This window comes from Pteropus alecto, unplaced genomic scaffold (assembly GCF_000325575.1).
Source record: "Pteropus alecto unplaced genomic scaffold, ASM32557v1 scaffold61, whole genome shotgun sequence".
NCBI classification, from domain to species: domain Eukaryota; kingdom Metazoa; phylum Chordata; class Mammalia; order Chiroptera; family Pteropodidae; genus Pteropus; species Pteropus alecto.
The window spans coordinates 15,590,828-15,614,566 of NW_006434835.1; the positions used below are offsets into that span (position 1 = coordinate 15,590,828).

Genomic DNA, 23,739 nt, shown 5'->3' on the forward strand with positions numbered 1-23,739 from the left:
GAGAAGGACTTGGTCCCATTTTGCTGACTTTGAAGAAGTCAAGAAACGCAGGCAGGCTCTAGAAGCTAGAAAAGCCAAGAAAATGGAGTCTTCCTTAGAGTTTCCAGAATGAACACAGCCCTGCCAACACCTTTGATTTTAGCCCAGTGAGACTCATTTCTGATATCCACAACTGTAAGAGAATAAATTTGTATTGTTTCAGACACTAAATTTGTGGAGATTTGTTACGGCAGACATAGGAAACGTATATACTAAGAAGAAGTAATCTACAAAGCAATTCATGTCAGTTCATATGTATTCCAAATATATCTCAACTCTGTTCTCCAATCATATCCTCTTACATTTTTTATGGCGAGATGGAGTTTCCAGTATTATTAAAAGCAAAATCAAGGGGCACTAGTGACTATTATAAATAAAACTGTCACACTTAGCTATTTTAATCATTTCTAACTGAAAAAGACTATACTGCACTCCACCAAGAATACGCCTACTCTGGGGATAACAGAGACCAGCTATTCTCCTTCCTCTTTCCCAACCACTTCACTACTTGAGGCTCTCCAGCATAATGACCTTTTTCAGCACAAGCCATCATAAGTCCCAACAGAGTGTCTTTCAATCTGAACTCTGGATAGAAGGTAAGGAACATTGAGGAATTCTAGGCAAAAATTCCAGGTTTGTTCTGGCCATTACCATACCTCCTTTTTAGCATTAAAGACTCACCTTTGTCCTGCTCTCATCCAAACATCATGCTCTAGATAGTAACCAAGCTGCTCTGGAGACTAGCACAGGGTCAGCATCCCTTAAGTACAACTTCCAATCTTTTTAAAAAATACTCTCCTCTACCTTCCCTTTATTCATGATTCACCTCAAACTATATCGCCTATGCACCTCTTTAACTCCTTACTTCTCTCTACACGCATCTTCCAAATCTTGTCCAATTATCTTATGAAAAGGTTTTCTTTCTTTGGTTCTAACAATCCCTTCATACTTGACAACTGTAATAGCTGTCACGAAACACATGAAACACTTGTACCAGAAAAAGGCATAAGTTTTAAAGTAATATTAAATATAACAAAGAACTAGCACTTAAATAATATCCAGTGGTTCCTTCATGTATCTCCTCTAACTATACTAGCTTTACCCAAATATTCCTTAGTTCTTATTACTAGTATTAAACTTTTTTATTTCTAATTTTCATCAAAATATACTACATTTGGGCTACATTAGTGGCTATACGGTTTTGGAATCCACGAACATAACTTAGGAGAGTGTGCAGTGCCTGCCTAATCTAGGAGTGCTATTATTTAAATTTTTAAAAAGTTAAAACCACTAGCCACCTCTCAGCGACTAAATTTTGTGACAACCTGTTTTTCTCTGTGCTTACTCTCATTCTCTATATCCCAGCTTCAACTGATCTAGGCATGTCAAACTTTGCCTTAGCATGCAATGATAATCAAGGTCAATGAACAATAAAATCAAACCATTTTGGTCATTTTATGTCATGGTGGTATTCTAAATGCAATTTTAAACATCGACTCTACCAAAAGTATTTTCTACGTGATTAAGAAACAAACCTTAGAAATATATCCACTTTCCAAGTTAGGATTGTCTATAATTGACAAGAAGGCAGGACCCTTCTGGAGTGGGGAACTATTACACGTGAGACTATTCAACATATCCAGTTGGACTGGGATTCCTATAGCTGTACTGAAAAGTGATTCACTCCAGAACTATGTTGGGCATTAGAATCAGCTGGGGTCTACAGCCATGCCATCCTAAACAAGCCTGATCCCGTCTTATCTCGGAAGTTAAGCAGGGTTGGGCCTGGTTAGTACTTGGATGGGAGACCACCTAGGAAGACCACCAGGTGCTGTAGGTGTAAAAAATAAAAAGTAAATAAAAATAAGGGATTGTAAACTGACAAGGTCCTTGCAATCTGTGAGATCAACCAAGGGTTGCCTTGCCTAAAAAAAAAAAAAGAATCAGCTGGGGAGACTCAAATATACCCACAAATTCCTGGGTGACAGACAACCTAGAACCACAGAATTAGAATTGAAGGGGGCTGAGTCTCGGAACCTGTATTTTTTAAAAATATAACTGAAGTGGACTGCAAACAAATGGGCATGTGGGAACCACTGATTTGGAGAACCCACTGATGGTGTAGTGGATTAGAAGAGGATTATTGGTAGTAGCCAAGGCTCCTGCTTCCTCCATCTTTCTCTTTATCCTGCAGTTCTTTAAGAATGGGGAAGAGAAGGCACAGAAAATAGCAACTTTATATTGGTCTGAAAGGCAAAGCAACATACTAAAAAAATCTGTATAGATGGCACTAGAACCACAGTGGGGTGATCTCCGGTTCCATCTTCATTTTTCCTTTAAATAATCCAAGTCAGCAACCTTAATGCAAAGACAAATGACCTGAAAATCATAAGACTGTTCAACTATCAGGTTTGTCATTTACTAGCTGTATGACTATGAACAAGTCTCTCAGTGCATTTCAGTGTTCTTAAGAAGACAGAAATAAAAGGGATGTAATGATTATAAAAGTTCCTGTAAGTCGAAGTGCTATACCAAAGTAAATTTAGAAGTCAGCCATCTCCTCAATCCCTGCACTTCTACTTCATTAATGATATTCTTCTCTTCTTTGCTTTTCTAGCATTTGAAATTTGTATCATCTGTATTTATCTCTTCCTTCTTTATATTTGTGTCATGGCTCTAATCCTTTCCACAAAGCCCTATCTTGAGATTCCATCTACAACCACCTTTCCCTTCCCTGCCAGAATTTTCGTTTTTATTATTTACTGTTTTGTTCTCTAATTGCTGCATCTATAGCAGGTATTTCCCCAATATCTCTGTAATCTCTTCCACTATCATCTCATTCATTCAACAATAAAAAAATTTATTGTGGCCTACCATGAGCCACACACTCTAGGCACTCGAAAAAAGAACAAAAAGCTCTCTTCGTGGAGCTTACACTCTATGGCAGCAGGCAATGTGGTATCTGGGAAGAATTAGTTTCTACTCAGCAGAGATAAATGAGAGGTGAAACTAATCCTGGCATAATGAGGAGTTTGCCTATAAAGTAGAAGAAATTCCAGTGGGAGGAGAACAAGGGAACAGGCAATTCTAGCTAAAACAGGGTAAAGTGGATTAGACTGGGGAATGGACTGATTGGGAATGTGGGGTAGGAGGGATGGTGTGGGAAGACAAAAAAATAATAATAATAAATATGTAAATAAGTATGTTAAAAGATAAGTGCCTAAACAAACAAAAAAATAGAGCATGTGAGGGGGGCTTGGGCCTGGGTTGCAATTTTAAAGACCAAATACTTGAGAAAACAGGTTAGTGCTCATCAGTTTACAGATTAAGCCTTTTAAATCCCTACTCACTGACCTACCTTTGCTGCATACACATCCACATGCACATACACAAAATCTCCTCTAAATCAACTGAGACAAAAAACAAAGAAAAATCAGTATGTGTACAAACACATCTGGAAAACAACTGCAAAACACAGTTGTTTTCCAGATGTGTTTGTACACATACTAAATCAAGTTGGAGTACAAGGTAGTTTTGCTTTTGGAATCTAGCCTTAGCTACTATCTAATCAGCAGGGCTTACATTGGAGCAGCTGGGTGAACTTTAGCCTAAATACTGTGCCAGCAAAAAAGAAACCTTTGTCCCACTTCTTAATCATTTTATAATTTAACTCAAGAAGATACATACAAGACCTAAGACTACATCAGTGGAGAGAGCTGGATTATGCTGACACAAATTTCAAATATGAAAATGTTACTTTGGTTGTAACAATCAACAGTTTTCTCAATATTCAAAGGGATAGGATCAAGGAAGGGACAGGATAACAAAAGTGAAAATAAAATTTAAATATACATCATCCTCTAAAGTATTTGTCTCTAATTAAGTTCCTGTGAAATTATTTTACCAGTTACATAATTAGAAATTTAGATTTAGGGCAGAAGTAGAAATTAAACAAGATATTTTGGTCAAGATGTGATTTTCATTTGACAGCAATATTCAGCATTTAGCACTCATAGAGGAAGAATGGGTTAAAACTTCAAGAATCACACATTAACTCCACGATAATTTAATCATCTGCCAATAAATGTCATAATCTCATTAAATGATTGGCAATGCCTTGGCACAGACTTTCAAGGTGGAGGACCAAACTGTTGAGTCTAAATGGCAATCCAGGTGTGCACATAAGTTTAAATTCACTTTCTAGACATCTTTTCAATATTTATAAATTGCTATTAAAAGAGGCAATAACTATAACGAACTATATTTTCTTATTGGTGAAAACATAATGCAAGGTATATGTCTCAATCATTCATTTTACAGTTGAGGAAAAGAAAACCCAGTTAGATTACGGTATTTGTCCAGAGTCACATAGTGACTAGAAACCACTTGACCTATCAACTTAGTGTTCCACCAGCCACTAATCCATTAGAAGAAGTACCTTAAAAGTAATGCAGGTGCAAGTTGAAAAATATACATTTGATTTTCTAAAGTGTTAAATCATAAACGCAGAAGACAGGAAACAAAACAGACTGCAAGGTAACATGTGAGTAGTAAGAGAATGGGTGATTCTTTTTTCTTAACCCGCTTCCTCAATCTTTATATTTCAATTTTTATAACTTGGTGCACAGTCACAGCAGTCCTGTGGAAACTAAAAACAGTGGTTGAAATAAGAAAGCAGAAAAAGATTCAATCATTCAAGATTAACCCCTTACTGTAAAGGGAGATTCCAGTTACCTGTCTGAAATTAGCACAAAATCAGTGGTTCAGGAGGAGGAAGGCATATTACAAATTAAATTTCTAACTAAGTAACCAGTATTAAGTACAACATGTAATAAAAAGTCAATTTCACCTTATAGATTTGAGATGGGAGGAAAATACTTAATTTTCCATAACCACCTACTGTATCCCTTTCATTGCCAGTTTGAAGAGAAAAAGATAGCTAATGTAAGCTAACCGGGTATTGTTAGAAACTAGAAATAGTTCTTAATATTATCTACCATTTTATTTCTTAAGATACACGTATTTGTGTATTTTTAAGAATTTTTTCTTAGAAAGTTGCAGAACTGCCCCTTGAAATTCAACATACTATACATTCAAAGTGGGGTTATTGGAACAGCAAGAGTTGAGCTCCTTATTAAAAAATGTGGTACACACTGGTTTTGAGGGAAGGGTGCAGACAGTGGCAGTAATTTTCAAGGCTGGTTAATTCCATCCAAGCTTTTAGATAACTCTTGTTACGGGTAAGTTGCCGTGGAGCCATAAAGATGTGACAGACTGGACTGTCCCAGTCGTAGAACTCCCAATATAGTAGGGACAAGTCCAAGGCCATCGTTAAAGAAACTAAGACGGGCGTGAGCCCAAAGTGAGAAGGGGAAACCTGCACAAAGTGCCAGACTGGTATACAGGACTCAAACTACGGAGCCTGAATTGCTGTAGAAATCAGAATCGTCCTAGTGGAAATGACAGTCCCTTCACAAGGACACAGGAAACCGAGTCCCAGGGCAGCATCCCTCCCCCTCGATCCAGGGCTGGGGCCCCGGGCGGGGACAGGGAAACGGCAGCCAGTGGAAGATGCGGATCCGAGACCTCCCCAGTCTCCTCAGGAGTTCTGTCCCGAGCTCACCTGAGCAGCGGAGCGTCCTGGAGGCAGTGAAGCGGCTCAGGCTGCCAATTGCCCGGGAAGCGACCATCTTGCGCAGAATAGGACGAAAGTGGAAAGCGCTTCGAGTGTTGGCGACCAAGCAGACTTCTTCCCGCAGCCTTGCCCTGGCTAGGCGTCCAACGTACTGCCTGACTAAAACTCCAATACTGAGCTGCCGCAGGCCTCTTAACTTTGCCCTTCCCTTCCTGCTAATAGGGCAGAAAAAACTCTTTCTCCACTGGAACGAAGGAGACCCACGGAGGAGAGGTGTAGTGCCAGGTTTTCCAGTCAGGCTGACGGCGGGCAGCCGCGAGACTAGAGAAGCCCGCGGGCGCGTGTGAGGAGTCCTTTCCTAGTAGGACCCGACTTTTGATGCACTCAACTTTTGGCTCTTGGTTTCGGTCCTTCCAACCGTGGGAGCTCGAGCGGACGCGAAGGTAGGTGAGACTGTGCGTGGGCTCGGCTTACCTCCTGACGTTCCCCCTCGGCTGGATTCGTATTTCTTTCCCACTTAACGGCCCGCGGCTGCCTCCCTCTTTTTGGAGAAGTGATGCTCTAGCAAGCTGAAGGAAGCTCGGATGAGCTCTCCAACGCTAAAGCATTTAGTGAAGTAATTTGCACTGGTGTTACGTCTGCAGCTCCTAGCATTGTTGTAAACTGCGTATTTTAATTTATCATCTCAAGTAAACGAACCGTTCTCGTAGTCAGGTCAACGGCTATATAGATTCTGAACGGGCCCACGGGTTTACCCCGATTCCTGCTACCAAGGATGGGACTGGTCGTGTGACCTTTCGTGGAAGGAGTGTGGGAGGATACATTCCTCCATCCTGTTTGGAGATGCAGTGCTCCAGAGGGCTTTCTAACTCAGCAGGGACCTGGCTATTCATCTGGTCATTCATCCCCTTCACTTTGTTGGAAGGAAACTGAAGCCCATAAATCAGAGTGAGTGATTTTACCCATGGCGACAGGTGGTAGAAATAAGGCTAGAGCCCAAGTCTGCTAACTTCTAGTCAAGAGCTCTGCGTTGCATGATATCTGTTTTTGTGCTAGAAACATGGGCTCGAGTTCAAGACTAAGTTGATCGATTCCAAAAGCAAGTAAAATTGAAGGCCTTCATTAACGCCATCTTATTTAATCCTCACAATCTCAAAGTTATTGTTGTTTGCATTTTCTAGATGAAGTTTGGGAGGCTCAGAGAGTTTATGTAACATTTCTGGTAGGTGGTAGAGCCAGGATTTGGATGTAAATCTGTCTCACTGCTTACCACACTGAAAGTTCCACAAGAGAGGAAGCTAGAAGGGGTCTGGGGAAATGGCTGGAAAGTTGAGACTGAAGTTAGTATGGAAAGAAAAGAGGTTTCTCTTTAAAGGTCAAGTCAAATAGTCCTCTATCACTTCGTGCACTTTAAGCAGAAACTGGATGGATGACCAGCGAGCATTTAATTTTCAAAGAGGATTTTTGTTGCCCTCCCAAGGCCCTTCAACATAAGATTTTTGTAGCACTTATTATTTAGATAAGGAGTGACAAACTTTTTCTGTATAGGACCAGATAGTAAATAGTTTAGGCTTTACAAACCCACATTGATCTCTTGTATATATTCTTTGTTTTGTTTTGCTCTGCAACTCTTTAAAAATGTAACAACTATTGTTACCCAGAGGCCCATGGGTTGTAATTTGGCAATCCCTGTTGAAGATAACACTTTTGACTAGACTTTTTTGTTCCCTGTCCCTTCAACAAAATGGTGAACTCCATCAGGGCAGAAATATTTCTTATTGTGGTTTACATAGAGGGAAACTAAGTGCATTTATGCCACCATCCACAAATACTAATAGCAAACAAATGTATGACCCTTACTATGTATCAAGTACTATTCTAAGTGCTTTATATATATTAATTTAGTTATTCCTCACAATAACCCTGTGAGGTAGGTACTGGAATTAGCTACATTTTATAGATTCATTTTACAGATGAATTATCTATATCTTAATCCTAAAGCAGAAAAGTTAAGTAACTTGCTTAAGATCATTCAACTAGCGGGGAGCCAGAATGTGGATTTTGACAGTCTGATTTTAGAGTTTGTGCTCTGAACCATTACTTTGTGTCTTAATGATATTGTAATCATGAGCTGTTGGAGCCAGTGCATCTTGTTTTTATTACCTGCGAAGTACCTGCATCTTGTTTTTATTACCTGCGAAGTACCTGCATCTTTCTATAGTTCCATATTGTACTCAAGTCTACCTTACTGTAGAGTTTCCATGCTCCCCAAATTCCTGAGTCAAGATGTCTATTTTCTGAAGTGTAGAGCAAATGACAGTAAGGGTCGACCCTCCCATAGGGTAGCTTGCTTAGTCCCTCTTGCTCTTGAAATCGCTCCCTGTTTTCTATTAATTATTGATGGAATATATGTTCTATATAATTTTTTTCAGAAACTACAGAAAAGTCCAAATAAAAATATACTTATAATTCCACCATGCAGAAATAACTATTAACATTTTGCTGTGTATTTTTCTGAACATTTTTATGCATTTGAATATCTATATATATCTATATAAATATTAATATGTAGATTTTAAAAATAAAACTAGAATTATACTATACATAAAAATATTCATTATTAATATATTTAAGAAGACAGAAGAATATAAAATGAAAGCTCCTCTTTATGTCTTCCATATATAGACTCTTAGTTTTATGGACTTGCTTTTTTCTCTCTCTTTCTCATCATATGGATTCTTATTATACATACTCTTTAGCAGCTTGGTTTTTCATTTAATATAGTGGATATTTTTTCCATGTCAATATATCCATATAATTATGTTTCATTTTTCTTTTCAAACTGCTGCCACAGTATATTCCATGATATGTTTGCAATATAATTTATTTAGCCATTTCCTACTGATGTGCATTTAGATTAGTTCCAGTTTTCCATGAATGCAGACAACACTAGAATGAACATTTTGAGTGTTTCTATGGGCTAGAATTGATGTATGCTATACAACGTCTTGAATATTTCTATAGGTTGAAGACCAATAAGAGCAATTATTGGGCTGAGAAAGTCACAATTTAAGTTTAGATAGATAACAAAAAATTGCCTTCCAAAATGGCCTTAGCAATTTACACTTCTGTCAACTGTATATAGAAGTGCCTAAATAGGTCCATTCTTAATAGAATTATATATTAACCATATTTTAAATTTTTGTCAACCTGATAAGCCCAAAATGATACCTTTTCTTAATTAAAATATTTTTTATTGTTAGTGAGGTTGAACATTAAAAGTTTTGTTTATTTGATATTTGAATTTTTTCTCTGAGTTGCTCATTTGTTCATTTTTCCTTTTGGTCATGTATCAGGAAGGAGCCTTTCAGTTGCAAATAACAAAATTCAACTCAAATTAGCTTATTAAAGGCGATGTATTGATTCACAGAACTGAGGGGAGGATGGGTTTCAGATATGAATCAATCAAGGTTCTAGTTTATTTTTCTGAAATTCTATGCTCTGTCCTTTTTGGGATCAGCACTATCCTTAGGCTAGCTTTTTTCCTGATTGTAGACTGCCGTTATCTCTCCCAGGCCTCGGGAGTGGGGAGGGGGAAGATTTGTGTTCTAGAATTCCAAGCTGAAGACTTGAACATCAGACTGACTAGAATGTTCCTAAATCAAAATTATGGTAAAGTCAATACCACGCACAGTTGTTTTAGGCCTTGATTACCTGAACCAGAGATCTTGGCACAGAGAATGAGATTACAGTGATCTTGGCACAGAGAATGAGATTACAGTCAATTCTGGAATTGGACTGAATTCAATCCCATGTAAACCGCATATGGCAACTACATAATGGGGTGAAATGGATATTGGGATAAAAACCACAGATTCCATTATAGAGTGTTTCTCTTTTTCCTATAGTTTGTAAAAGTTCTTTGTGGAATATGGGTAGTAATCCTTTGTCTGTTTTACATATCGCAAATATTTTCTCTTAATCTATTGTTTGCCTTTTAATTTTATTTTAGTATCTTTTGCTAGGTAGATGTTGTAAGTGTGTATCTAATCAGATTCATTATTTTCCATTATGGTCTCTGGGTTGTGTGCCATATGTTGGAAGCCTTTCCCCATCTAAGGTTATAAAAAATATTCTCTGATATCCTCTTCTAGTATTTTTATATTTAAAAATATATATTTGCATTAATTCATCTGGTGATTAATTTATTTTTACTTATGGTGTAAGTTAGGGACCTAAATTTTTTTCCAAATGGTTAGCCATTTTCCCAAAAAATCTATTGAATAATTCATATTTCTCCCACTTATATGAAGTGTTATTTTTATTACATACTGAATTCTCATACACATGAGTGAGTATGCTACTGAACTTGCTATGTTCTGTTATGTTGATTAATTTAATTTATTTCTGTGCCAGAATTGCACTGCCTAATTACTGGTGTTTTATAGAAAGTTTCAATATCTATTAGAGCAAGGGCCCCCTTTTTCTTTATCAATGTTTTCTTGACTATTTTTATGAATTTTATTTAATGATGAACTTAAGGAAATTTGTATCCTAGACTCATGCGGCATCATATGCAGCCTCTGACAACAGTGGTTGCCCATCTCATGGGCCAATTTGTGTCTCCCTGGCCAGAGTCCCTTGACTGTCCCTAGGCTGGTGAGCCTAGAGCTTGAATTCCTTCATCTCTTTCCAATCTACCTATTTGGAAAAATGTGATTTTTTCCCCCCTCTTTTTCAAAGCCATAGGTCATCCTCTTTTTTTACCCAAGAGAAGTTAAACAAGGCTTTATCATATTATCTACTGTATTTGTGTGACAAATTATCCCAAAATTTAGCAGCTTAAAACAAAAAATGTATTATCATACAGTTTCTGGGGGTGACTTAAGCTGCGTTGTTCTAACTTAGAGTTTCTTATGAGGTTGTAGTTAGAACATTGGCCAGGGCTGTCAAGCTTGCCTGCGCCAGAAGATCTGCTTTCAAGATCACTCACATGGCTCTTGGCAGGAGGAGGCAGTTCCTCACTACCTGGGCCTCTTCATGGGGCTGGCTCTAGAGGAGATGTGCCAGCTGGCTTCCCCCAGAGTGAGTGACCCAAGAGAGAGACCAAGATTGAGTGCCTGTTCGTGTATACTCTTATCACACAATATATATCAAATATAGCAAACCTTTGAGTCTTTGTCCATTTGACAGGTCAAATATTGTATCTCTCTGGTTTTGCAACATAAGAGAAATTTGCATTTCTCTTATGAATGAGATTGAACACCTTTTCATGTATCTAAGAGCCATTTGTATTTCCATTTTTGTGAACATTTTTTTCTTACTAATTGTAAGAATTCATTTTTAGGAATGTAGGAAAGTGGTTAATATGTTTTAAACATTTTTTGATATATAAGGTTTTAATATTATTTTGAGACAATATCAAGTTTATAAAAAAGTAGCAAGTGCAATACATGAACTTTTTTTTCTTATAGCAGTTAAGTCACTGAAATTATACAGCACAATCCCTGGATACTTTAATATGTATTCCCTTCAAATACAAACATTCCACAAAATCATAATACAAATTTGAAAATCAGAAAATTAACACTGGTGGCTTCATGATCATGCTCAGCAATCTCTCTACTACTGGGCCTTAGAGAAGAGCATAAACTCAAGCTAGACGGCCTGGCTTCAGATCCCATCTCTGCCTCTTAGTAGCAATGAATCTTTGGGCAATTAACTTAACCCCTGTATGCCTCAGTTTTCTCATCTCTTACAGAGGATGTAATAATCATGCCTACTCCTTAGGTCATTGTGAGGATTAGATGAGTTAACACTTAGAATAGCGATTTGCACACTGTGAAAGCTGTGTCAATGTAGTTACAACAGTATTAGAGGAAGGATGGTTGGTAATAGATTTCATTTTAGAGTATTTTATAGTAGCCATGGATGAGGTTATCAGAAATCGTAGACTACAATATAAACTACAAATTGTTCAAATAACCCAGGTTATGTTTTTGTTATTTTCTTTTTAGATTTCAGAATGACTTCCATCCTGACTTTAAAAAACCTTCCCAGTTCAGCAAAATGGGCCCTCAGATTTTGTAAGTTTAATTTTTTCTTTTTTAACATTAAATTTGGATTTATAAGCATCTTACGCACACATTGAATTGTATTGCTTTTTGTAAACTTTATTTTGTCTTCTAGCTTTAAGACCTCTGAGCTGTTCCTCCCAGCTACGAGCTGCCCCAGGTACAGTAATTTGTAAAATAACATTTCTGATTTAAATGTTAGATTCCAGAGTTGTGAATTCTGAATGAAAACCAGAACTAATTTGCTAAATTTCTCCCTTTTATGAGCAACATAAATGTCACTATTGCCTTCAAATTAAAATAATATGAGGCCAATCAATAATGATATTACATGATGTAGTGTTGAGCATAAGGGTGTTGACAGGAGGCTGCTTTCTGGGATTTTGAGCCTGGTGGAGTCATGGAGGCCCCATGAGCCTTGCCGCTCAGTTTGTTTACCCATTGACGTCAGTCCTGGGGATGATTAGCTTACAAACACTCTTGAGACTGTCATGGAGTCAAAGGTTAACATTTTAAATCTGCAATTAGTGATAGGCTTCTCTATTAGTAAATATCTTCTTGTCCCATTTACAAGTGGACCTATTCCTGAAATAGGGATGAGTAGGGAACTAGTTAATAAAAGAAGGTTGTCAGTCATTATGAAATGAGAAACTAAGGAAATTTGTTGATTTTATATGGTCATTTATACCCTTGGTAAATCCAGCAAATTAGACTTCTTCACTTTTGCAGAACCCGATATAGGCATGTATTATCAGTGGCCAGTGCTAAAAATACCCTGACAAAGTTTGTATCATTATTCTCCTTGTCAGATCCTGTATTGACCTCTGACTTCTGATTTTGATTTTGTTACGGTATTTCTACTTAGGTAATAACTTAGTAGAAAAGGCACCTTGCCAGGATTCAGAAGAACTCTACTTGTTTCAGTTCTACCTCTTTCTGGGCAGTGTGGCCTTGAACTGGTCACTTTACTTCCCTGTGCTTAGTTTCTTTGTCTAAATAATAATTCTAGTTTTGTTAACCTGACCGAGTCTCATTATTTTAGCAGATACCTAACATTCCCTATCATGTGTTTAAGTTAGTGCTGTTAAAAATATGAACATCAAAACAATATAAACAGAATAGAACTAATAATTCCATTAGTTTGAACCTAGTTACCAAAGTTCATCCTCAGCTTTTGGATAGACTGGTAAACTGAAATCATTTGTAAGCCAGAGTCAAGGGGCAGCAAAAGCCCTGGTTCTTCCTCATGGCATCCTTTCAACTTCAGCTTATTGGCATTTCTATCTATGCATCTTTGCTTAGATTCCTAAGGGAGAGAATCTGACTGGCATAGCTTACCACTTATAGGTAGATGACACTGGTTACTGTTTGGCTTCTCAATGCATTGACTTTTGGTGGTCCATTACCCATCCTAAATCTAATCAGCTTTGGCTATAGGCTTAGGGACATGGCATGTAGGGCATAAAGAGTTTTATTCTCCGTATATTAGTATTTACTTCTCCTCTTCCTCCTCTCCCTCTTTCCCATTCCTCTTCTTCCTCCCATTCCTCCTCCCCCTTCCCCTCCCCCTGCTCTCCTTCCCCCACCACTACAAGCATATATTCATGTTTTATTTTTTTAATTAAAAAATTAGAGGAAGGTTACTCTTTTGATGTTAGAAAATAACGACAAATTAAGTCAAACAAAATCAAGAAACATTCTAGGTTTTTGCAGAATGGCAGTAGTCATCAACCAAATGGCTTTTATTTCTACATAGAAAGAAAGATATTAAGCTATGTGAAGAGTAAACAACATCAGTTATTGTGGCTTCTAATATTGAGGACAGACTTATGTGTCAGATTGGTTTTTTTCAGTGTCATTGTCAAACACTCAATAAAAAAATAATTTTATTAATGGCATAAATACCCTCATCATTAGATATAATCTCTGTATTTACCTTAAATATTACTTGGAAACTCGTAAATGCTAGTTATTTAGTTTCTTAGCCTTTTAAAAATATATATATTGAAGTGGTTTGATAAATGGCAAATGCAACTTGGCATTGAATGATGTAATTCTCAGAATGTCTATCTTTAAAAATGTAAAAAGTCATCTGATTTGTTATATTTTAACTAATAGTTATTTGAACTTTGTCTTAAAGCTGTCCAGACCAAATCGAAGAAAACCTTAGCCAAACCCAATGTAAGAAATGTCGTGGTGGTGGATGGTGTTCGCATTCCATTTTTGCTGTCAGGCACTTCGTAAGTATGAAATGATTGTGTTATTTCTCCCCCACCCCCAGCTTTATTGAGATATTATTGACACATAAAAACTGTAGGTTGTACAATGTGATTTTTTTAAGAAAGGTATACAATGTGATAGATTAATATATGTATACATTGTGATTACCACAATCAAATTAATTAACACATCCATCATCCCACATAGTTTATTTATCCTTTCTTTTAAGACACTTTCAAAAGTGGTCTTTGTAAATGTAACCCAGTAGGTAATATTGTTGCTAGTGGATTAATATATAGATAACATTTTCATAAAATTAATACAGAATATATCAAGCCAGTGGTGAAATAATATGGCAGATTTGTTTTTCATCCTTTCTCATGAACAAACCTAGTATAATATTAGATTCAGCCAGCCCTCTTTTGAAAACCTAATGTGGGCCCAGATAGCTAGCTTCCAGCAGAGATAGTCTTTCCTTGTCTAGAGATGAGGTCATTGTTTCAAGTTTGAACACTGAGGACGTGGGCCTGTGGGCATTCTGAAGGACCTTTAATCTACTGCTTTGACCTCTAAGAAATTACTGGAATTGGAGTTGATGGGTTGATCCAAACCCCAGCATAAGACAAACCCAAGTATTTGGAATCAGAATGTTCCTAGACCAGCCTGAAAATTCCCCAGAAGCAATGTTGTTCTCCCTAGACTTTTCTGCTTCTTTTCTGTCCCCAGTGAGGCCTACCCTGTCCAAAAGCTGATAATGGACTTTAGTAACTAGAATCAAACTAAATGAAACATTAGTTCTATTCTGTTTTAGTTGTTTTGATGTTTATATATTAAGCAATCACTAACTTAAACACATGCTGAGGAATGTTAGGCATCTGCTAAAAATAATGAGACCTGTCTTTATGTACTGATATAGACAGATCTTGAAGATATGTTAAGTGTAAAAAGCAAGATGCTGAGCAGTGTGTACAATGCCATCATTTGTGGAAGATACACACTCATCTGTGTGTAAACATACATACACAAACAGTAAGTGTTCATTCTTAAACAGATGATTTAGTGCCTAGAGAGTACTTTCTTATAGAACCAATGCTACAAGAAAATGGTAACATTTCATTCACCCTCTTTTCTCAGTATAGTCACCCATTTAACAGTGTTTCTCTGTATAATCTCTTTCCTGTACTGACACAGTAGCAGAAAGAGTAAGAATCTGAAGCTTTGGCGGCAGGAAAGGGAGGAGATGGGACACTCTTTGTACTCAGCAGTAGCAGGGTAGGAAAAGGAAGTTCCGCCAAGAGGAGAAAGTTCTTGGCTGGAAAATCATTTTTTGGAAGGGCTGTTTGTATACTATGTAGGTGTTTGTTCTAGCTGTTGTACTAGCTGTTAAAAAATACACTCAACTAAATCATTTATTTAAACATTTTGGGGTTTTTTTGGTAATTAGTATTTGCATGAAATTTGATATGAGGTATTTAGCACATTAGTGTAGGGTTTGTTTCTTTTGTTGTTGTTTGAGTTTAATTCAGGATCATGATTGAAAAAAGTTTTATGGTAGAGAGAAGAGAAAAACTTTGAGTAATGTAAGAAATGACAGTGGGGAAGAAAAAATAAATTTAAAGCAATATTTATGTAAAGAACAAAAGTGACTAAAAATATTGAGGAAAATTTTATAAAGAAGACAAATGGTTTAGTCATATTATTGAGGTGACAGAAAAATCTTCTGTAATAGAAGATCATTTTCTAGGTGGAAAAAGATCCTTTTCTTTTCAATTTAAAGAAACTTTTCTTTCAACCTGAGTGATTTTTGGAAAACCGAGTTCTTCTTAGAGATGGAGAGCATGTGGGAAACACTCCTAGGAATAGACTCCAGCAGTGGGATGTGGAAGTTGTCAGTCACCCTGGTAGAGAGGGGTATATAGGAATACGAGAATAAAGATTGTAAAATTATAATTTATAGTTTAAAAATCGACACACAACTTTTCCCCAAATTATTCTGTTCTAAATTTGAAGGAACTAGTTTTAAGTTTGAGAGAACTGGAAAAAATTGGAAAACTACTGGTACTTCTGTGATTCACAGTGAAAATAAACACATTTTTGGATTTTAATGTCTTAATTTTTAGGAACTTAAAGAATGAATCTTTTTATTCAACCCAGTGATTAAATCTTAGAATTAAAAATAAATGGAATTTATTTGTGATATTTAAATAGAGTTTACACCTAAATCTCGGTTTTCAGTAAAAGGATCCCTAAAAAGGGCTCCCTAGAATAATGACTAGTTCTGGGCCAGAGAAAATACAAGATAAGCCTAGAGTATCTTATTGTGCCAGAAAGTAAAGAAGTGCTTGAAAAAGAAAAAAAAAAGATGGACGCAAGATGGATGCATGCCAGAAGGACACAAGACAAGCCTGAAATAGCTTCAAATTACCAAAGCTAGAAGAATTTGATTAATAAAATAAATTGTGATAGTATTGCCTTCTAATCCAAAGGATAAAATAAATATCCATGAGTTCAATCTAATATAAATGATTGAATAAATCAATGAGAGGAAAAGACAAACATTCCTTACAGAAGAATTTCAACTAATAAATATAGAAGGAATGAGAAATAAATAAACCGCCTGTTGGAATACCACAGTAATAATTGCTGCAAGCAAGATCTATGAATGAATGCTAAAATTAGTGAGCAATAAATGTTAAGAAACAAGATATTAGATAGCCTCTACTTCTCTTCCCCAAAATATTTATTAATTACTGTGATGATTTTAACATATGTCCACAAATTCTTTGTTACTTCTTTCTCTAGGAAATGAAGCTTAATTCTCCTTTCCTTGAGTGAGGGCCTGACTAGTGACTCACTTCTAACAAGTTGAGTTAAGAAAGAGAAAAATAGTAGAGAAAACTGGCAGAGACTACTTTAGTCAAATGATCAAGTTAACATCACCAGTAATAAGTCATGTTGATATTATGTACACCCTGATATGAAGCAATGGGAAGAGCACTTTACCTCTCTGATACTCTTTCACCAAATCCATAATCCTAGTAGTTAAGTGTCAAGGTCATGAAAGTTATGGAAAGATTAAGGAACTGTCACAGATCAGAGAAAGTGAAGGAGGCAATGACAACAAAATGCATGTATTAGATTCTGGAACAGAACCGTAAAAAGTATTAGTGGAAAAACTGGTGAGACCGAGATAAAGTTAGTAGCTTAGTGAATGTACTATGCCAATGTTAATTTCTTAGTTTTGACAAGTTCCTGATTACATAAGATATTAGCATTCGAGGAAGCAGAGTAAAGGGTATACAGGAATGCTGTTCTATATTTCCAGTTCTTCTGTAAATCTCAAATTACTTCAAAAGAAAGTTTCTTAAAGACCTTCATGTCCTTTTAGGCATTGCAAAATAAATTTTTTTAATGTACATAAATTAATAAATATTGAAGGAATGAGGAAAGTAAAAAAAAAAAAAAACATTGGAACACCGTAGTGGTTCGTTAGTGGTTGTTGGTGGTGTTTTTTTGAAGGAGAACTCAGAAGGTGGGGTTTAGTTTTAGGGAATCTTTAGTGTCATGCTGAACAGTTTGATACTGGGCAAAGTTTTGCTTGATTCTTAACCAACTAAGTCTGAGTTAAAGCTTGCCAGACTTTTAAGGATGACAAATAGCAAAAGTTGCACTATTTCTTCATCTGAAATGATGGACTACCTTAGATAGTAAAGTTAAATGAATTAGTAGCAGCATATATTAGATAATCCCTCTAGGTATTTCAAATAGAATGCAAAAAGTTTTTTTTAGGAAAGCTAATAGGTTTTGGGTTTAAATGATCAATTTTCTTTCCCCAGATATAAAGACCTGATGGCACATGATTTGGCTAGAGCAGCACTTTCGTAAGTAAATGCAGTTTCATTAAAGCACTTTTCTCCAGTTTTTACACTTGAAATAGCATGTTTAGTAGAATATCCATATCTGGGATATATTAACTTTTACGTGGTAAGAAAATACTTATTTGGCTTTTACAAGGTTCATTTATTCTTGATTTTAGCTATATGTGCTACACAGATTCAAGCATCTTGTGGATGTAAGGCATCATCTCATTCATTTTCTATTGATGCTTTGCCTTTGTGTCTTCAGCCAGCCACAGGTCTTTCCTAATTTGAAAAAAGCCTTTCAGTTGACCTTTCTGCCCACCTGTTCTATTTCTTCTTTCTGCCAGACTTTAAGAATGAATGAAGTAGCACTTGCTTCTCTTTTCTTACTATTCCATTTATTGTACTTAATCTCATAATTGTTTCCATTCCTATTGCTTTACAGTAACTGGTGGCTGTACTTTGGAAACTTATTTTAATAGTAATGACTTGGGGATCACTAAATACACCAACCTTTTCTCAGGCCCCAATCTCTTTATATTCTATAGCATTTGACACTGCCAGCGTTCTTGAAATTGTCTTTTTTTGACTTCTTAATATCATGCCTTTATGATTTCCCTTCCATCTCCTGACTGATTCTTCTCCGCTTAAAACAAAATAAAAATAAAAAAATAGAAAACTGGAGTTCTTTCTCTTTCTTTAAAGGTATTTTGCAACTTTCAGTCCTTAGAGTTTTGCATTCCTCTGTGCACGTTTTTTCTTTAAAATCTCATCTACTTAATCTTTATTTTTTTATGTAGATGACTCCTAAATCTCTAAATTTGACCTATTTTCTTTGACATCTCAAGCTCAACATATCAAAATAAAAATTATCTTTCCCTCAAAGCCAACTTCTTTTTCTGTTTTTGATGTCATTTCTGATTATGGTCTCAGGCTGGAGATTTGTAAATTTTTTAACTTTTTATTCTAAAAAATGTCAAATGTACAATAAAATTGAAAGAATTTAAGTGAATACTTAAATACCTTTCTACCTTGATTTAATAATTGTTACTATTTTGCCATATTTGCTATATCTATATGGTTCAACCCTACATACTTCACCCCTAAATATTTCAGCATTTATCTCCTAAAAATAAGGAACTTCTCTGCTATCCTTAATACCATTACCATAGCTAAGATAATAATGATTCTGTGATAACTTTTAATATCTAGTTCATAGTCAAGAATGTCTTATCTTTTTATAGTTTTGTTTTGTTTTTTTTTTTTCAAACTAGGACCCAGTCAAGGTTCATATTACAAATGGATATGTCTCTTCGGTCTCTTTTAATTTAGAACATTTCTTTTTGCCTCCACCCTCACCCACCCCCACCCCATAAAAGTGACTTTTTGTAAAATCCAGCCCAGCTGTTCTATAAATGTCCCACATTCTGTATGTTGCCTCATGGTGATATTTAACTTTCCTCTATGAATTTCCTGTAAACTGGAAGTTAGATCTAGAGGCTTGGTTGTATTCTGGTTAAACATTTGTGTTAAGAATGCTTCATGGCTAAAGTATGTGAGTATTGTATCATATCAAGAGGCACATGATGTGTGATGCTGAATCTAACCACTTGGTCATAGTGGTGGTCAGACTGACAGATCTGGATTATAAAAGTACATTTTTCCCTTTGCAATTATTATGTAATCATTAAAGTGATATCTTAGCACCATGTGAATGTCTTTTTCCTCAACAACCTTTCACCAAATAGTTTTAGTACACATTGATAATTTTTGCTTGAATCAGTTTTTACATTGGCATTTACAGATTTGTCTAATTCTGTTATTCCTCCTACTTTTACTGGCTGATATTTTTCTATAAAGAACAGTTTTCAAAAAAAAAAAAAAGCAGTTTTCCTTTTTTTTTTAATGATGAGGAATTTTTTAAATAAATTTTTATTTTATTTTTTTACACAATTTACCAAAATTTTTGTTAAAGACAGTTGTTTAACTTTTCCAAACATGCTAGCAGTGTAGACATACCTTTAGTATTTATTTAAAATGGAAATGTATCAACATTGATTATTAAACTTTGCATATGTAATGCCACATTTATGTTCATTTTTAAGGATTGTTATATTGTAAAAATGCATTTTCTATAAAAACATTCAAAATTTTTATTTTTTATATATAAAAAAGAGGCAAATATACTTAACATTTTTATTAACCTCTTGAACAGGTTGATGTTTTGCTAACTTTTAGAAAAAAATATTGAGTCATTTTCAGTTTCTAGTATTATTCAAATGGAATACATCAAATCCAAAATAAGAATACTATACATATAAGTATCTTAACATTTTTTTTATGGTGACCTAGGTTAACGAAACTCAATAAGTTTTAGCTGTACATTTTAACAGTAAGGCGTATATATATTTACATTGTGTGTTCACCTCCCATACTGTTTATTTCTTATGTTATAGTCAGGCTTAGTCATCATTCTTTATGGAAGCTCAGATTATCCTACATTTTATCTGTGGGAGCTCCTAGTTGGCTCTTATGTCCTTTTTGTTTTTTATTATTATTTTTTTGAAGTATAATTTGCACACAATAAAACGAACAGATTTAAAGTATATAGTTTGATGAGTTTTGACAAATGTGTACACCTGTGTTCCTGTTTTTGATATGGTCCCATTAGTATTTGAGTACTTTCTTATTTTCAGCACAGAATAGATCAGTGAGGTTCACTTTTTACTTTCCCTGCATTAAACCTGATCTCATTTTTTAAAAAGCTCTGATTTCTTTAATGGAGAATGCCATTTAGAAACCAAGTCTGAGTTCAGGGTGTACTCATTTCTGCTGGAATGTTATTGCTCCTAGTTTCTATCAGTGGGAAGAACTAGGAAAATATGTATATTACCTAATCTTATATTTATACTGATATTTCGAATTTAAATTTAACATCTCTGGGATTTTACTTTACCTCTTTCATTTTTATATTTGTCTTTTTCTCTTTTCAACGAAAACTTGGTTCCCACTAACATCACTATGTTTACTTACCTGTTTTATTGTATTCCAAATTATTTATTCTTTCTATATAGCTTCTCATTGCCAATTGAACAATACATGTTGACTTTTTAAATCACTCATTTCTTCTTTGATAAGGTGCCACATGCTTGTCAAATTAAGGAAAAGTTACAGTCTGCTATTAATTTTAGACTCAATCTTTTTAAAGAAGCGCGGTGTTTTAGGTGGTGATCCGTGGCACTACCTTGATGTATGAAACGTTTCTTTGCTTTGAACTTATGTTCTCAGGGGTTTGTTACATCGGACCAGTGTCCCAAAGGAAGTTATTGATTATATTGTCTATGGCACAGTTATACAAGAAGTGAAAACAAGCAATGTGGCTAGAGAAGTGAGTAAAACGAACTTTATATTGCTTAAAGAGATTGTTAGGAGACCATTTGAATTTCAACTAATAGAATTTAGTCTTTGAAAGCTATTAAAATCCATTAAGTGAAGTTATATTTGACTTATAATGAGATTTTTATAACTTGAATAATGTTATTTAATATTTAAAAGAATTGTACTATAAATCAAATGATGTACACTATATTCTGCTAGTATATCTTTATACTGTACAAAAATCAAATCAGTTATTTGAGCTGGTGTGAGAAATGTTAATTTGTCTATCTCTTTTGTTAGGAAAATAGAGTTTGTGGCAGAGGGTGGCTGATGTGACTTTTAGTAACGTTAGAGCTTAACTTCTAATTAACTTCAAATTTCAACATTTTGCGAAGAGCTTATTTCATAACATGGTTTTTGTTGGGTGCAGCCTTGCTTATTCATTTGTTCCTATTCACTAAATGACAGATTTTTTTTAAAAACTATTTCAGATTTTTTTAAAAAACTATTTCGTAAGAGTTTACTTTTACCCTAGTTGGCATAACTCCATGTAGTGTTTATTGGGTAACCAAGATAATAAGAGCCTTTGAAATTTATGTGACACATCCTACAGGCATATCATGTTGAATAGTCCAAACACATCTTCTGAGCTTTGTTTGAATTTGAAAGTGATTATTTGGATAAGTTGGCTCCAAAGCACATTTCAGTATGCTCAGCATTTTCTTTTTATTTTTCTCTGCCTGCTGTATTATTGTGTTCATTATAGTTGAAAAGGCAATAACCTTATTACTGTCAGCCAAGAGAAGGGAAATTGAGAAGAACAGAAGTATTTGTTCTGCCCTACGTTTTTAACTGTCAGTAAATATAACTGTCAAAGGCCTGACATTACTGCAGCCCACAAAAATCAACTATGTTGTCAGAGAGTCAGGAAAGAATTAAGAAGAGGGTTTTTCCCCCTCCTCTCATTTTTACATTATTTTCTAGATGTTCACTTTTTTAAATGTATTGAATATGACAACATAGTTGATTTTTGTGGGCTGCAGTATTGTCAGCCCTTTGACCTAAAAGCTAACATAACTTCCCACTAGAGAATTTCTTTAGGAACTGTGGTTTATATTAACAAAATTAATACGAAATCCTAAAAAGCTTCTAGTGCCGAGTTCCCATGAACCTGACTTTACTGAAGCATGTTTCCCTGCTATCCAACTTAACTAAAAAGCACCTTTCCCCTTTTCCTTACTGTTCTATCTATAGCCTACGCTTGCTCAAAGCTATTCAGACTTTAAATAGAAAAAGCATGTGGACAAGGCTTGTCGGCAACCACTTCTATTTAAGGCTCCATCAGTCCTGAAAATCATTTAGGGTCAAGGGTATAACACATGCTAGAAAGGAATAGCTAACACGACCTAAGTGTCCTTTACACTTGCCCCACTGGGGAGCTTTCCCCTGCCCACTGAAGACTTGCCTGTCTCTTCCTTTTGGATTGGTTTACATGGAGAGGCTGATGTGCAGTTGGCAGGGGGTAGTTTTCAGCAAAGTGGGTTGGGCACTTAGCATCAAGCCCACCTAGAAAGACCAGAATAAGGTCATATTGCATGTACGTTGCTGTAACACATTGATATTTTTATGGATTATGGTAAGTAGTATAGAGATAGTGTAAGTATAAAGGTAAAAATCAGTTAAGAAACAGTGAACCTCTTTAGACTTTGAAAACATATTTACCAAATTATAGGAGATCTTGTATTCTGAGGATAATTAAATAGTTTCAGAAAGAGGCCGCTAAAAATAAATTTCCTTAATGGAAACCAGAATTTCATAGTAAACAGTGGGGAGTCGAGTGCGTTATTTTTACAGTGAAACCTTAATATTATAAAAATAAGCATTTTATTGTTGCACCTATGCATTAATTTTTACACAAACAATGGAATCGGGCATTGATTAGTTTATTTGCAGCCTAATTTAGTGATATAGTAAAATAATAGATATTCTCATTTCATATTTAACTTTACTGGGGCATTATAATAGAGGCCATTTTTGCAAGATTAACAGAGTGTCTCAGTTTTTCTCAAGGCCCCCCAGATTGTTCTTTTGAAGCACCTATTGTGTCATCATCCTGGCCAGTTTTCTCTTTTCCAGTTGTTAATTGGTCAAATCTTTATTTGTCAGTGGCTCAGGCAATTTTTTAAAGTTTCTTTCGTACACTTGAACTCCTACATATTTGGCAAGTTTTCCTGTTTGACTTTATATTGGATCTACAAAGTGCTGTCTAAAGTATCAGACAGTCAGTGGGAGAGTGACTGGCAGTGAGCGGAGAGACAAACATTAAGTGGGCAGGGACCTGAGTGGGAACTCTGTTTGTGAGTGGTCAGTTCTTTAGAAATTATTTTCATGTTTGAGACTTTTGCTACTAAGCTTTTTAACTGCAAGAACACAGATCATGAGGACCCCACCCTATATAGACATATTTCATCATTTCATCAACTATATTTAACAAGTGTACTTTAGTTTATTTGAAAATTTAAACACATTAAAA

At 35.5% G+C, this 23,739-nt stretch overlaps 2 protein-coding genes and 1 pseudogene across 3 annotated transcripts in view; 2 read left to right on the forward strand and 1 right to left on the reverse strand.

Moving 5' to 3' along the window:
- The window catches only part of HADHA (hydroxyacyl-CoA dehydrogenase trifunctional multienzyme complex subunit alpha), a 40,544-nt gene extending 34,725 nt beyond the window's left edge, over positions 1 to 5,819 (reverse strand). Inside the window, exon 1 of the mRNA XM_006910293.3 lies at positions 5,663 to 5,819. Within this exon, the coding sequence (XP_006910355.1) occupies positions 5,663 to 5,729 (67 nt within the window). The 5' untranslated portion in view covers positions 5,730 to 5,819. The remainder of the gene's footprint in view (positions 1 to 5,662) is intronic.
- LOC112478563 lies at positions 1,758 to 1,879 on the forward strand (annotated as a pseudogene).
- A 153-nt stretch (positions 5,820 to 5,972) lies between the features above and the next one.
- HADHB (hydroxyacyl-CoA dehydrogenase trifunctional multienzyme complex subunit beta) overlaps positions 5,973 to 23,739 on the forward strand; it is a 28,262-nt gene continuing 10,495 nt past the window's right edge. The window contains exons 1-6 of one of the 2 annotated variants that reach the window (XM_006910294.3): positions 5,973 to 6,117; positions 11,692 to 11,760; positions 11,864 to 11,908; positions 13,889 to 13,988; positions 17,805 to 17,849; positions 21,117 to 21,216. In XM_006910294.3, coding sequence (XP_006910356.1) covers positions 11,700 to 11,760; positions 11,864 to 11,908; positions 13,889 to 13,988; positions 17,805 to 17,849; positions 21,117 to 21,216 — 351 coding nt within the window. In that variant the 5' untranslated portion in view covers positions 5,973 to 6,117; positions 11,692 to 11,699. The remainder of the gene's footprint in view (positions 6,118 to 11,691; positions 11,761 to 11,863; positions 11,909 to 13,888; positions 13,989 to 17,804; positions 17,850 to 21,116; positions 21,217 to 23,739) is intronic. The other variant, XM_006910295.3, reaches the window with a different exon arrangement.